The sequence below is a fragment of the Dermacentor albipictus genome, chromosome 1 (assembly GCF_038994185.2).
Source record: "Dermacentor albipictus isolate Rhodes 1998 colony chromosome 1, USDA_Dalb.pri_finalv2, whole genome shotgun sequence".
In the NCBI taxonomy this organism is placed as follows: Eukaryota; Metazoa; Arthropoda; class Arachnida; order Ixodida; family Ixodidae; genus Dermacentor; species Dermacentor albipictus.
The window spans coordinates 68,698,469-68,714,213 of NC_091821.1; the positions used below are offsets into that span (position 1 = coordinate 68,698,469).

At 49.5% G+C, this 15,745-nt stretch overlaps 1 protein-coding gene across 4 annotated transcripts in view; it reads left to right on the top strand.

Annotated features, from left to right (window-relative positions):
• LOC135906715 (cubilin-like) overlaps nucleotides 1–15,745 on the top strand; it is a 52,913-nt gene that overhangs the window by 35,578 nt on the left and 1,590 nt on the right. For all 4 annotated transcript variants that reach the window (XM_065438299.1, XM_065438298.1, XM_065438300.1 and 1 more), the window contains 5 exons: nucleotides 4,325–4,585; nucleotides 5,809–5,934; nucleotides 11,736–12,023; nucleotides 13,312–13,449; nucleotides 14,542–14,778. In XM_065438299.1, the coding sequence (XP_065294371.1) occupies nucleotides 4,325–4,585; nucleotides 5,809–5,934; nucleotides 11,736–12,023; nucleotides 13,312–13,449; nucleotides 14,542–14,778 (1,050 nt within the window). The remainder of the gene's footprint in view (nucleotides 1–4,324; nucleotides 4,586–5,808; nucleotides 5,935–11,735; nucleotides 12,024–13,311; nucleotides 13,450–14,541; nucleotides 14,779–15,745) is intronic.

A 15,745-nucleotide genomic window follows, 5' to 3' on the forward strand; every position in this document is an offset into this window, starting at 1 on the left:
ATTTAACAGGTTCCTGACGTGGACGCTGCACGTCAAACAATTGAAGAAGGAGTTTGACTCTGTCGCAAACATCTTCCGCATGCTTTGTGGTGTCTTGAACGGTTGCTCTGTTGAGTTTCTATTGCACCTATACACACCGCTTGGCGAAAGCCTCCTTCGGTACAGTTTGCCGGCCCTACGTAGCCTCTTCCAAGGAGTGCTAAAATCTTAGCCAGAATATTAAGGACTTGGGGAATTCCCCGGGACACTTCCACCAAAGACTAACTGACCGGGAGCATACGTTTTTCGTTCCAATTTCTTCAATCGCATGAGCTACTTCGCGCTCATATTCGTTACGTCGCAAGAGCACCAGATCAACCCCTTGCAACTTCTAGTATTTCTGCGGTACATGACCTGCTCCCTCCTCACTATATAGAGAGCCCTTCAGCGCCTGTTTACCAGCGTAGAAGTGCTCTGCACTGCGACAATCACTATTACAGTGCCAGGTATATACTTTAAAGCGACACCCCCTTACCGGCTTTAAAGTACATTGCGCTTAAGCACTTGTCAAGTTGCTATGAAGGCCGGTGCCACATTTATACTAATGGCTCAGTGACATCCGAATCTTCTACAACAGGCATCTGGATTCCATCTACTAAATAATTTCGCCGAGGCTCAGCCATAGGATGTCCACCACTGCCACGGAGCTCGCTGCAGTTCGTGCTGCTTTCGTTCACATTTTGGACCAGCCAGCAAATCGATGATTGATCTTCACAGATTCTCTGGCGGCCCTTTTCTCCCTGACGGCGCCACAAGCAAAATATCAACTTGTTCGAGACCGTCTACGCATAGATAGTTGTAGGCTGGACCACAACATCGTTATTCAGAGGTTGCCCGCGCTCTGCGGCATAGCAGGCAACGTTGAAGCTGACCGAGCGGCTGGAGTGGCGCATGGCCACTCGTCGCAAATGGTGCCCGTGTCATTCTCTAAAAGGGATGGATCAGCTCTTGTGAGTGCCGTTGCATGACGCTCTCAACGTGAACTTTGGTGCCAAGCGCAGCAACCGTACGGACTTAACCAAATTACAGACCCAAACTGTGCTTTTCACATGCCGAATGGCCTTTTAATGCGTGACCGCAACATGTCTACACCGAATTGGTTTAAACATCGCATATACCAACTACTTTTTCCACAAACTGCATAGATTCGAACTCCATTGTGTATAGTGTAAGCAATATGCGCGAAGACTTACACCATGGCCGGATTACCACAGCCAGATTAGAAGAACGCAGTAGTTCTTTCAAAAAATAGTGGATTCCTAGGGCGTAGGCTCATTGAGGCATTCCATATCATAAGGAGGGGAGAGGGCGGTGTTAGCCACCCTTCAATTGATCTGTCAGACAAGGAGTACGATTATTTACGGTCCATGTGCTACGCTTGCTTGCTTCATGTGTTTTCATCTTTGTAAGCGTGATGATGACAGGACACTGGCGGCACACACATATAAAGCTGTTGTTTTTTCAATAAACTCAGTTGTAAGTCTGCGCTTGTCCGTCCCCTTCTTTCCGAAGCCGTTTTTCCCCCATATAATCTCATCTGAAGTAGCATGCTAGACGTAAGTCCAGGCAAACATCTCCAGCACTCGTTAAAGAATGTCTCTAAATCAGGTCACAGGTGCACCACCATACATTACTTGAAACTCCGCGGTGGCACACACCACTCGACAGCTATAGGTGACTTGTACAATGACGACGACACGGTGCTTTTTAAGGCAGAAAGCTGGACTATTTGCTGGTTATTCGTAGAAGGGGACATTGCATTAGCGCGTAAAAAAGTACGATTGAATACGGCGTCCAATGCAGAGTTCACCTGTAAACTCTGCCGCTGCGTGGTAATGTCGATCAGTCACCCGTATTTCACACTAAGTGTAACAATTAAGTGCATCTGCTTTAAATCAACAGTCACTCAATGTATATAAAACGTGTGCACAGCGCACACATGCACAGTGCACGCACCCGATGCTCTGCAGGTGTCACATTTGTGTCGCAGGCCAAGTATGAGATGCCGGGTGACAGTTGCTGCAACACGGTGCGTGCGTGCGTGCGTGTGTGTGTGTGTGTGTGTGTGTGTGTGTGTGTGTGTGTGTGTGTGTGTGTGTGTGTGTGTGTGTGTGTGCGTGTGCGTGTGCGTGTGCGTGTGCGTGTGCGTGTGCGTGTGCGTGTGCGTGTGCGTGTGTGTGTGTGTGTGTGTGTGTGTGTGTGTGTGTGTGTGTGTGTGTGTGTGTGTGTGTGTGTGTGTGTGTGTGTGTGTGTGTGTGTGTGTCACGATGGTGGCGGGAACACAGTGCACACACAGGGTTGTTGGCACTATGTCGACTAAGAAAGCCGTACTTCAATCGCACAGAATTCCTTATATTCGGCGCTGGCGGTTACCTAACAGACCGAAGACGATTCAAAACACTAATTAGTGGACCATAAATGACAGCAGAGTGCAAGTAAAAGCATTATACCAAGCAACGTAAAAAGGCCATTAAAGATTTTTCAGTTCTGCAAGCCGCTAAATTCGTATAAATTTGTAGAATATCATGTTTGCATGGGATCACGCCTGCCAGAATGCCGGAGAAGATTTCAACGCAGTATAATTTCTGTGACTTCGCCAGCATAGCGGGACTTCTTGCCTATATTGCCTGAGAATGTTATTTGCGAAAGCTTTGATCTCGTATCTTCCTTGCGGCGCTCACGTCAGGTCTATCCCGAATGGGGAACGCAAATTATGGCGCACAAAAAGCCTGCTTTTGTTTGCAACATTCACGTGCAAAAACCAGCACACTATCTAAAGAATGACAGAATTGGCTGCGAAGGAATGTAGACAACCTCACTTTTTTTCATAAGTGTATTGAATTCTCAAAAACAACATCCTTCGCAATGTGCGGCAGCTGGCAATGCTGTAGAATGAATACTGCTAGCTGTTCCTGCCTTACTGCCGCAATTGCTAATTATTGTATGCGTATATTCAGCTATCCTAAGTCTTGTTCTGTACACCTATTAACAATGCTTTAGTTTCAACGGATACCCTTTAAATAGAAGGCTGTTTTTACCGTTATAGATGACGACAGAATAAGTTCAGTGCTTCGATATCGCTTTGACATCGTAGTTTCATGCGCATCATTTTGTCATAGATGCCTACGCTATGGCTTACCATAAAAATTCAACTGAAATCTATGTCTGCATGAGATTTCTGACTAAGAACAGAGTTGTACTATATGAGTGCTCTATCGTAAACCTTGTTTTAGACCAAGAAAGGATGCTAGAATAACAAAAATGTTACACCACTTCTTCAGTTGTCGCGAGTGCAACGCGCCACAGGTCGGGAGCATACGACTGACCTTCTACAGGCCGCAAAGCTGGGAAGCGATGTTGACAGCGAATGACGCTCGCCTTCACAGACGCCCAGGCTCAGCAGGGGTGCGTATACGAATCATCACTGCAGCGTCATAATGGGACGCCATATGCCCTATCAGTGCCCTTGTAAACACGAGCACGGCAGCACAGAAAGCTTCGTGAGCCCAGCACGAAAAATGCTGTATGCGGATTCACTTTCGACACCGTGGGGTTCTTTAGAGTGCACGAAAAATATGTCACGGAGAACCGTAAAGCGGAGTGCAGGCATTTCCTTTAGGCAATTCACTCAGCCACAGGAACGCCCACCGCTCTCCATGATGGTGTGCCTGTGATATTGTGCCGTAACCACGGTGTGTATTAGACGCCGCGCCACGGTGCACGTATCTTTAACCATACCAGCTGCGAATCGCCCCGCATGTATGGCAACGTTCCGAAAACGGACACGTAACTTTTTCCTGAATTTGGGGCTTTCCCAATTTTTATGCCACTTGCGGCAGACATATTGGCAGGCGCTGCAAAATGGAGACGATTACTGCGACAGGTACCCGTCAGCTCATTGCTCGTGACGTTCACCAATGTCTCATAGCTCCCAAAATCCACTTTTTCGTTTTTGTGGTCAAAAGGAACGTGCCCACAAATCCCTCGGTGCAATGTCTTGCAGAGAAAACGAATCCGGCAATAATTCGAGCACAAGTTCCCGTGTCAAGGTGCTTCCGCAGGCTTGAATCAAGGGATGCGACATACTGACTTATATCATGGAGCGCTTATAAATCGTTACGAATTAGCTGCCAGAGGTTCGTCGGTCGCTCACCAACAATGTGGTCGAAACCTGAAGCGCAGACTGGTACGGTTAAAGGTCGCGACTGTAGCCCTCGCGAAGCGAGCGCAGCTGGCGGACGTGCCGTGGCGAGCACTGCATGCAGCGCGGCGGCGGCGCACGCAGCCCCACCGTCGTCGCCGGGCAGCTGCGACCGGACCGTGTCCCGGGACGTGGAGATCGTGCGGTCGCCGTCGTTCCCGGGCGACTACCCGGGCGGGGTGCGCTGCGTGTACCGACTGCGGCGGTCGCGGCCCAGCGTGTGCCAGCTGCGGCTAGACCTGGTCGACTTCGACGTTGAGGACGCCCCGGACTGCGTCGCCGACTCCCTGCTCATCGAGAGCACTGGCGAGCGACTCTGCGGCTTCCGGTCGTCCACCTCACGAGGCGAGTCTCCGTCCTGCGCCGCGGTCACGCCCGCGCCCTCGACGTGACGCGATGTGGCGCCCGTTGAGCCGCTCGGCGTGCCGCAGAGATGACTGTTCTGATTGGTGTACCGCGTTAGAAAATTGTTGGATGCGGTAGTTTGTACGATAGATCGCACGTCAGTTCGCACGTGAAATCGCATCATGCGTATACTGCTTCACACGTTCCTCGTTCTGAGGCGCGCACCGCCATTTCTGAACGAAATGAGTAAATACGGAAGTTGGGAGACCTAAAAGCAAGTTGTGCTTACACCGGCCAAGCTTGTTTGCTTGATTCCGCTTGCTAGTTTAACTGCGACAGGAATCCACTCTTAATTTGAATGCCGATGCAAATTTCGGGCCAAGAAAAGGTCCGAATAAAGGCAACTGTAAGTCGCTACTGTACATATACATTATAACAGCAACAACATTGTTAAGGAAATGAAAATTCTAGTGTACGAGAAACAGCCAAAAGCCAAAGCGCGAATTTCAAGGCTTCATAAGTCTTTGCGATCGCAGAAAGAGGCACGACTTGCACGGAGTTAAAATGCGAGATAGTACTAAACATCTGTGAAAACACGAACGTAAGCTCCCGCCGATATAACTGTCCCGAGAGATGTGAAACCACCGCTACAAGAAAACCCTCCTATTTAGCAACTGTGGTGCGACCTCTGATACTTATCGCGGGTTTTTATGCTATAGAAAAGCAGAAAGACTGCTTCATTATTCCGATGCATGTCTCTCCAAAGACGAACGCCACCATTAGGCACCTTGCTTTGTACAGAACAGAAAATAAGAAACGAGGAGTTCTATATAAAGGAGCCGGGCAGCTAAAAATAAATGGTGGAGCTCCCTGGACGTGCCGGATACAGCTCAAGGTTAGCACCTTTCTAGTTACCATTAAACTCACTGGCTCCTTCCCACAGATAATCTTGAAAAGCTCAACTCAACAGCCTGGCGTTGCTAATGTAACATTTGCAAAAGATATCCCTATCGAAAGAAACTATATGCAACATAACCCCCGTATCCAACAATTCCACAGCATATGCGGATCCCACATAAAAATCCAAATGTTCCCATATATCACATGGAATTATTGAATGTGAGAGCTATGGGGCTTACGACATTTTTCACTAGGGACTGAACGTGTTATTAGCTTCCTTTTTCTTTGCATTTGTATGCTTAACTAGTCGTGTTCCACCACAGTTCTCTACTTCCCGCGCGAGGCGGACGAGTTGCGGCTGGTGTTTACATCCGACCTGACCACAACCCGCAAGGGATTCGAGATCAAGGTGACGCAGAGCGACATCGGCTGTACACGGGCGCCGCTCGGTGAGGCTAAGCGCTAAGCTTTCTCTCTTTTTTATATCTTCCTGTTTCTATCTATTCCTTAGAGCATCAAAAATTCTAAGAACCTTTGTCACAGTTTTACTTGTCTACTGTGCCTTCCCTGTGTACCCCACCTGTTAATGTTTACGTTACCGAAGCTAACAAAGTCGCACGTTGTTAACAGGTTGTTTGCTGCAGGCGGTGCTCACCCCGATAAAAAGCGTCCGCGTTTTCTCCGTCCGAGCTCCGTGTGTTGATTATGTTGGCCATAGAGCACCTCGTGACGGCTGAAGTGGGGGAAAAATTGTGGTGCGTTGTAATCTAAGAGGAAGACAAACAACACAAAATAACCAAATACTTTCGCGGGCGCAATATGTCGCCGCTGCTTGTTCGGGTGCGCTGCTTTTTAGGCCCACCAAGGAGACTCCTGCGTTAATAACATCTCTATAAGGGCGCATTGTAAAGCGCGCATTTCTTTCTTTTTTTTAGATCCCAATGAATTCGGCAGAATGTGCATAATGATGCGCTCTGTCCTATCTCACGCGTCTTTATACGCTTGCATTTGCTTGTGTCTAGTTTTCCTCTAGTAGCATGAAATGCACCGGCGTGACCACTGAAACATTCTCGCTGATTTTGGTATGAGTGGAGTCTTGACCATCCTGCATTTGGACTCATGAACTCCAAATGGTGGACATCCCAAATCGCTTTCTCTGGTTTCTTTTGTCGTGCTGCCATTTTCGGCCGAAGCTTATTAAGACGGCCTGGGCATAGTTTTATGGTTGAACATTGTGTTACATGACGGTAACAGAATATCTTTAACGCACGCAATATAAACGGTCAAGTTGCACTTTGTATTGCAGTTGTGGTCGCGTGCCTGGCCACGTGCAAGTGTTACGACCGTTACAAACGCGCATTTTTTTTTTTTTTGCCGCAGTCCGGAACTTGTTCAATGTTCCCCCGCAGTGTTCCGGTGTCTTACCCTCATGATAATAACCGATCTTTGGGGAGCTTCCAGCGTTACTAAAAGCCGTTCTGACTACCTCCAGCGGTGAAAAGATGATCAGCTCCGGAGTTAAAGTGCAGGATGACAGAAATAACGCTCGTAATACGCGGCGGAATCCGTGGTTGCCAAAAGTGCCAAGTTCTCGCCAGCGCAAAATTTCAATCTTATTACCGAGAAAGCACGGGCTGAACCAAAAGTACACGGAACAAGGACAATACGATGTGAACACTTGGAATGACGTACTGCCTAGCTCAAATCCAGAAGCGATGGCGTGCTCATGAATCTGCACTTGGCGCCACGACAAGTTCACACACGAGCACAGAACGAGCGCTTTCACCGTACGAGCTCCGCTTGTTGATTATGCTGGGCACTGTTGTGCCATTACCACAAGCCCGGATTCCGAATCTGCAAGATGCAGAATCTATCCTGCGAGCGCCCTAATTCTCCCTTCACAAGTCAAGATGCTGCGCCTTCGTGCGGGAGGAGCCTCGGCGAAGCAGCGTGTTTAAACGTGTCCGCGTGTGCCCGACAGCCCGGCGCCGCACCTCCCTTGCCTGGAGGTCACCGCGCGCGCGAACTTTGAACCGGGTGGCCAGCGCGGTCGCTGGTTGGACCCCTCGGACGACCGTCGTGTGCTGACTTTGTATTGGGCCGTTTGAGTGACAATGGGCCTCGGGGATTATAAAAGCAGTGACACGCCGCTCGAAAACAGGATCCGCCGACCCCACCTGGAGAGAGGGTCGCTCCCGACTGGGGTGAGATGTGTCACGCGTTTTCGCCGGACGCCGTCGTGCGAGAACAGTCGCGTTTGTGTGAGCTCTCGGCCCCAGTGCCGATCCGTTTATGTCCTGTATGATAACCTGTACATAATGTATAAAGTCCCTTTTGTTATTCTCATCGACGCCAGGCTCGGAGTCTTCGCTACCAACGCTCTGTCACGAAACGGGTGAAGAGCGCTACGGGACCACAAAGCCGTAATCGTGGTGCAGCGGTGCAAGTTCGTAACACTGGTGGCACCGGTTGGGTGTCGTAACACTGGCGGCACCGGTTGGAAGTTCGTAACACTGGATGGCAGCTACGGGATTGACCGGCATCAGCTACCTCGGCGCGGTGAGTGCCTGAAGTTTACCTCAAACACCAGACTTTCTCTGACACAGGTTATAGTAGCTTAGGGAAGGATTTGGTGTTGCATTGTGATAACCTTGTGTGTTTCAAGCCTAGTAAGAGTGTTTTGAAAACCAGGGGATGCTGAGGGGGTAAACAGGGCAGTGTGTGAAATACTTGCATATGTCTTACTAGTAGTGTTATAGTAGCGTACGGCAGGTATATTCAAAAAGGGTAAACAGCAGGAGGACAGTGTGAACGATGGAGAAGTACAAGGTGAAGGAACTTCTCGAAATTTGTGAGGAGTTGGGCATTGAGTTGGGCTCAACCAAAAGAAAGAATGCGATCCTTGAGGTCATGAGGACTGGGGACGTAACGGCTGAGGAAGCCGCAGAGGCCTTGGCGGGTATCAATGAACGTCGGGAAAGGGAGGAGAAGGAACGTTGCGAGCAGGAAAGGAAGGAAAATGAACGACGGGAAAAGGAGGAAAGGAGAGAACAGGAACGTCGCGAAGAGGAAAAGGAGGAAAGGAGAGAACAGCAACGTCGCGAGGAGGAAAAGGAGGAAAGGAGAGAGATTCGTGAGCACGAGCTTAAAATGAAAGAGTTGGAGACCCGCAATAGCTCGCCAGCGCCTAGTCTCACTTCTAATGTTCCAAGAATACGCGATCAACTTCCACCCTTTGTCGTCGGAGAGGATATGGCCAAATACCTCGTGAAATTTGAGCACGTGTGTGAACGGAATAGCATTGAGCGATCCCTTTGGGCACAGAATCTGTTAGCGTTGCTTCCTGGGGAGGCATCAGACGTAATAACTTGCTTATCGAAAGAGGCGTTTGAGAGCTACAGTGATGTGAAGGAAGCGCTACTGCGGAAGTACAAATTGTCGCCCGAAGCTTTCCGGCAGAGGTTCCGGTATGCAAAAAAGGGTAAGGAGTCGAATGTTGACTTCGCGTTTCGTCTAAAAGCCGACCTGGTGGAATGGCTGAAGGGCGAAGAGGTTTACGACGACCGCGACAAAATTGTCGAATGCATCGCGTTGGAGCAGTTCTACCGTTGCATTGATGAGGATGTCCGGCTCTGGCTGCAAGATAGGCTAAAGGAGGTTAAGCTAAACAAGGCAGCAGAGTTAGCGGAAGAGTATTACACCCGCCGCAGCTTGCACAGCAAGGCAGTGCGTGTAGAAAAAGCAGATAGAAGAGATGTGTTTTACGGGAAGCCCGACGAACGGAAGGAAATCACGCGTCGCGAGTTTCAGGACGACGAGTCCCTTCCCAAAGAAACTGTAAGGGATGGACAGAATGCATCTCAGAATGATGACGATGGTCCGAAACAGCGAAACGAAATGACGCGTTCTTTTGAAAAACGGAGACCGTTAACCTGCTACAATTGCAAAAAGCAAGGGCACATCGCTGCAAGCTGCCCAGAGAGAATTGCTTTTGCAACGATACGGGAAACTCACAAGAACATACGTCTATTGGAGCCCTATGTGCAGGAAATTAAGGTAAACGGCAAGAAGTGCCGAGCACTGCGGGACTCTGCAGCAACTATGGACGTTGTTCACCCGTCTTTCGTCTCCTCGAGTGATTTTACGGGAGAGTGCGTTAGGATACGGCAAGTGGCCGAGAAGGAGAGTGTCTGTTTACCGATCGCAACGGTTAGCATTGAAGGAGAATTTGGGAAACTTAACACCGAAGCCGCTGTGTCAGCCGCCCTCCCGGAGCAATTTTCCTACCTCTTCTCAAATAGCTCGGAGCAGCTGCTGAGGGATCAGGGCAAATCATTCTTTGCCGACGTGGCGTACATGGCCCCCACGCGATCCAAAGCGCGCCCGCTGTCGAGGGAACTTGACTTAGCGTCGGGAAGCGAAAGGCGGTGCGGCACACGGACCGATCACGGTAACTTGAGTGGCGAGCAGTCACGGGAGAGGCAGAGCTCGGAGGCCGGCCTAGACGAGCGGGTCCTGGAAGTGAGTGGGAGTGACGCGTGCAGTGCTAGCCGCGATATAGACTCGACGCCGCAATTAGGCGACGCGGGCTCCGCACTCGCTCCGGTTTCCGCCAGCCGGCAGGAGCAGGCTGCAGTTGAAAGAAAAAGTCTGATTCGCGAGCAACAGGAAGATTGTTCATTAGCCGATCTGAGGAAGAGCGTCAAACGGGGAGTGGAAAAAAAGGGGGTTTCATTTGGCAAGGAACCTGGCTTATTGTACCGCCGCTACACGGATAAGCAGGGTCGCAAATATAAGCAGCTTCAGATTCCGCGAAAATATCGCCGGGAAAAATGAATGACCTCATTTGCTTCCTCAGAAGTATGTTTTCGGTCCAAAGCGATTTCAAGGGGACCATTCTATATGTAATTATTATTGCTGATCAATAATTGTTTCTATTTTGGTGTGTTGATGATTTGAAAACTGATTGTTTAAGCCTTGTGTGCTAGATCGTACACCTGCCTCTTGTTGCAGCGGGAGAAAAAAGGGGAAAACAATTTAGTTAGGTTGATTTGAATTATGGCCTTGTCTGGTGTTTGACGGGAGACAGAGGGCACTTGTTCGTGTTGGGTGTTGCCTTTTGCCGGTCGGTTTTGCAAGCTGCAGAACGACCAAGCGGGACCAGTGGCGAGAAGCAAGGTCTTAGGAACGACCCGAGCGGAGCTGGTCAAGGTGCCTTGGCGACGACGTGGTGAGCAGAGCTCCTGTCCTGGCGAGTCGGACCTGGGCACGTGATGTTACCTGGCGTCCCGACACTGGACGTGAACTTGGACGAGCCTGACGAACGTGCGCGCCTGGCATCCGAGCCACGTGGGGGCAGCTCGTCTTCCCGGCGCCTTATCTGAGGGCGGGGATGCTGTTGTGCCATTACCACAAGCCCGGATTCCGAATCTGCAAGATGCAGAATCTATCCTGCGAGCGCCCTAATTCTCCCTTCACAAGTCAAGATGCTGCGCCTTCGTGCGGGAGGAGCCTCGGCGAAGCAGCGTGTTTAAACGTGTCCGCGTGTGCCCGACAGCCCGGCGCCGCACCTCCCTTGCCTGGAGGTCACCGCGCGCGCGAACTTTGAACCGGGTGGCCAGCGCGGTCGCTGGTTGGACCCCTCGGACGACCGTCGTGTGCTGACTTTGTATTGGGCCGTTTGAGTGACAATGGGCCTCGGGGATTATAAAAGCAGTGACACGCCGCTCGAAAACAGGATCCGCCGACCCCACCTGGAGAGAGGGTCGCTCCCGACTGGGGTGAGATGTGTCACGCGTTTTCGCCGGACGCCGTCGTGCGAGAACAGTCGCGTTTGTGTGAGCTCTCGGCCCCAGTGCCGATCCGTTTATGTCCTGTATGATAACCTGTACATAATGTATAAAGTCCCTTTTGTTATTCTCATCGACGCCAGGCTCGGAGTCTTCGCTACCAACGCTCTGTCACGAAACGGGTGAAGAGCGCTACGGGACCACAAAGCCGTAATCGTGGTGCAGCGGTGCAAGTTCGTAACACTGGTGGCACCGGTTGGGTGTCGTAACACTGGCGGCACCGGTTGGAAGTTCGTAACAGCACAGAGCACCTCGTGACGACAGAGGCGGGAAAAAAATTGTGGTACCACCAGGTCGCGCGTCAGTTTTCGCCTACAGAACCGCGTCCGTTTTACTGTCGGTTCAGTCGTCAAACATGAAGCGAGCGCCCGGGAACGCGGACCAATCGTTCACGGACGCAGGGCCGGCCGTGGGACGTCCTGGCGACGGCTCTTCGTCGCCGGCTCAGCCGTCGACCTGCGGCCGGCTGCACTACGACGGCGGCGTGCTGGAGAGCCCGCGCCACCCGTTCGCGTACCCGGCCAACTTGGACTGCCGCTACTGGATCCACCGTGCCAGTCCGAGCGTGTGCCGCGCGCAACTCACCTTCGGCCGATTCGACGTGGGCGTCCAGAGGAGCGGACGCTGCCCTTCTGACTACTTGGAAATCCAGGGCACCCGCTACTGCGGCCGCCGCGACGGGCAGACCAGTGAGTACTTTACGCTCGAAGCTATATTGCCGCCGGGTGAGCAGCTATTCTCGAGTACAGCTGTGCAATAACTGACCTCCAAGTGGGCCGCATTCGTATAGCTCCCACCAGTGTTTACCTGAAGGAAATTTCAGCCACAGGAAGTCTGTAGGAAAACCATCTCGATTATATATATTATTTTCCCAATTCATAATAATCATGCTAATAGGATGATCATTTTTAAGTTTTACGGAAATGTTAAAGATAGCCTGTTGCAGATAGCATGATTCTAGTCCTTCAGATGGATTATTCAGAGAGGCAAACGTTACTTGCACGAGAAATCAAAACACATATTCAACAAATTGACAAAAATCCACAATTTTTGTTTTGAATTAATTAATTTACGACACATATTACGATTTACGAATTGCAGTCGGTGAGTTTGCAAAGCGTATCCCCTTGGAATTAACTTCAAGAATGACACAACTTTGTAGATATGCGCCATCAAACTTGTTCTAAAGATGCACTGTTGTTCCACATACTTTTTAACAAAACTTCCTTCTAAGAATTGAAGTAAAACAGTAACTGGAACGTCTATGTATTTCGTTCCACACTTTGGGAAATAATGCCTTGAAACTGGTGTCATCCTGGAAATTCATTGCAAGTGGATACATCCTGCAAGTTCACCAGCTACAATTTGCAAATTGCAATATGTGCCGCAAAGTAAATAAATAAGACGTTTAATATATATTTATTTAATTTGTTCAATGTGTGTTTTGATTTCTCATGCAAGTAATGTCCGCCTCTTCGAATGATCCAGCTCAAGGACAAGAATTATGCTATCTCCCACAGGCGATTTTTAAAACTTCATAGGCAATACTCTAGTTGACATTTAGAAAAAAAAAATGCGCTGGGCAGGTCATGCAATGCATAGAGCAGGTGGACCACTCATTATATTTACAGAATGGGTGCCAAAGAAAGACAAGCGCAGTAGAGGACGGCAGAAAATTAGGTGGGGTGATGATATTAGGAAATGTGCAGGCGCAAGTAGCAATCATCTAGCGCTAGACTGGGGTAATTGGAGATTGCGCCTTCCGTCCTGTAGTGGACATAAATGTATGATGGTGATGACGACGATTACATGAGATCTGTCCCGCTGTCCAGGCGTCTCTTTGAATGGAATACTCGCGAATACGACTATAGATTATTTCGTAGGAGCGTTATGGTATGCTTCAAAGTGAGCTCCGTGAGACGTGCACTACGCGTAGAGTGCATTCCACAAGTGAGGCACAATGCTTGGTCGGCGCAGTCATCGTGGACTTCCCCCGGGGACGCAACTCCATCGAGCTGAAGCTGCACACGGACGGCGTGTACGAGCGCTCGGGTTTCCGCATCGACGTCAAGCAGATCTCCAGCGGCTGCGTGGCGTCTCCCCTGCCCGGAGAAGGTGACAGTAGTCATTCCTACACTCTATAGTGCTCACCCAACCACGTACTATGGCGCGCAGCGTAAGCTTCAATGACTCCCACCGTTGTTTCATACTTGGCACTGAAACACCGTAAAGCAATATAAATTTATTTCGTTGCTTGTGCCTGGTTAACGTTCTCTGCAAAGGTAAAATTCGCTCGTATAATGTAGCCTACCATTAAATGTACATCGGATAATTCGGCCCGTCAGTTATTCCTTAATGCTATTATTTAGTTTGAAAACATATATGCAACAGACGGAGTTAGAAAGAAGGGAAGGAGCAGGCTGCCAACTGCAGCCGGAAAAGGCACAACGCCTGCCCGCTCCTCACGAAGGGGGGACAGAAACACAGAAATGGAGGAAGGAAAGGAAAGGAAAAAAAGCACAAGATTGCAGATCACAATGACTAAAGTCAAACAATGACAAAGAATAGCGTACAGCAATATATTGGAACAGAACAAATCACCGCAGGCCGCACTAATTAAAAAGAAAGCTAAATGTGCAAAGACTCGTCGCTCGTAAACAAAGCAAAATACGCTACAAACGAAAAGTTAAGTCACTTTCATCTAGAAAAAGTAAGGAGGGAGCGACAAGCCTGGTCGCGTTCAGACGCACCAGGTTCACAATAGCACGATAGTAGAAACAGTACGACGGTAGAAATTAGCCTACGTGACGTTACTGATCCATGCACATAGAATATGCGATGAACAATTATAGTTGAAATAAGAAACCAGGGTCCGTATTTCGTAACGATTCATTTCATTTCCCATTCTTCTTATCATCCGTCGCGCCGTGTGGCCGATTTTGTTGATAACAGCGCCGTCCTAGCCAATGACGAAGAGTAAGATAAGAACGTTAAATGAAAAGAATCGTTGCAGAATCAAGACTCAGAAGGTTGCTCGAAGCCATGAGGGCAAAGTTTTGACAAATCCATGTACTACCCGCCATTATCGCGCTGGATGAAGCGTGGCAATGGCGGCCGCGTGCAGGCGACATGTTTCCCTCCATGCGTTATTATACTCGGTTAGACACTCTGCGTGCCCGTACACGGAACACGCCTCTCTGCCAGCAGACTGCGACCAGGTGATCACGGCCGAGACGTTCCAGCTGATGAGTCCGGGCTTCCGGCGCGGAGGATACCCGGGCGGCATACACTGCATCTACACGCTGCGCAAGCACGACTTCCGCGTCTGCGCGCTCGAGGTCAAGATGGACGCCTTCGAACTGGAGCAGGACCCCGGCTGCTCCAAGGACTACCTGCAGTTCGGCACGCTCCGCTTTTGCGGCAAGCAGGCGTACGGAGCCACACGTGAGTGTGATCGGCCGAGTCGCACGCGTGGGTCCCGCGGGATCGCTTCCCACTGTCCAAAAACGGGAATAAGAAAGCGGCGCCCATGGTCAGTCGCCAAAAAGTATGCAACCGCTACGGCAAAGTAAATAAAGAGAGAGAGATAAAATAAATTGAAAGTGAAAGCAGAACTTCAGGCAGCGCATTTGACAAACTGGGCATTTTTCGTCCAGAGGTTGCTGTTTATATGAGCTTTAAGATATGGTGAAAATAAGCAGTAGATACAAATCATAGCATGTAGAAAACTTCACATGAACAGTGTTCTCACGTAATTAGGAAAGACATATATTTCTTTTATAATACAAAGTGATGTTTGGCAACAATATGCCAACGGCATATTGTTTCTGGTTATCTTGACGTGCTCAGAATATTTTTGTATAGTGCGCTTACTTAAGATGGCTTGTGTAATTCTTTTAGATATTGGTTTTAGGGCATAAAATGTATTTTAAATATTTGCAAAGCATGTCCAGCAATACCAGATGCTGTTGTTTTCATGAATTACGATGTTCTGCTTTCCCGGCTCTGAAAAAATAGAGGAAAATTAGGTAATGCGTGTGCCATCGCGTAATTCTTTTTTCCGGAAGGACCACGCATAGTGCGAAAGGAGGTCTCGTTGTCACGTTTTTACGCGACTGTGAACTAATGGACTGGCTGCGCGCTTTTTGTTATGGACAGCGGCACCCAGATGGAGAAGTCGCCGGCGCTGAATGTCAGGTTAGCTAACACCCCCTGTAGCAATAAGACAGCATCCACCATCCCCTGAAAAAAAGAAAAATACGAATAAGATTATTTCCTGCGCGTTTGCCTATCTCAAATATAGCGCTCTTAAGAACACGGATAAGAAAGGGCTGGTAGGTTAATCAGAACGAAAAATTTGGTCACCGGAGAACTGGGAAGGGGATGGTAGAAAGATAAGTAAAATAAAGTA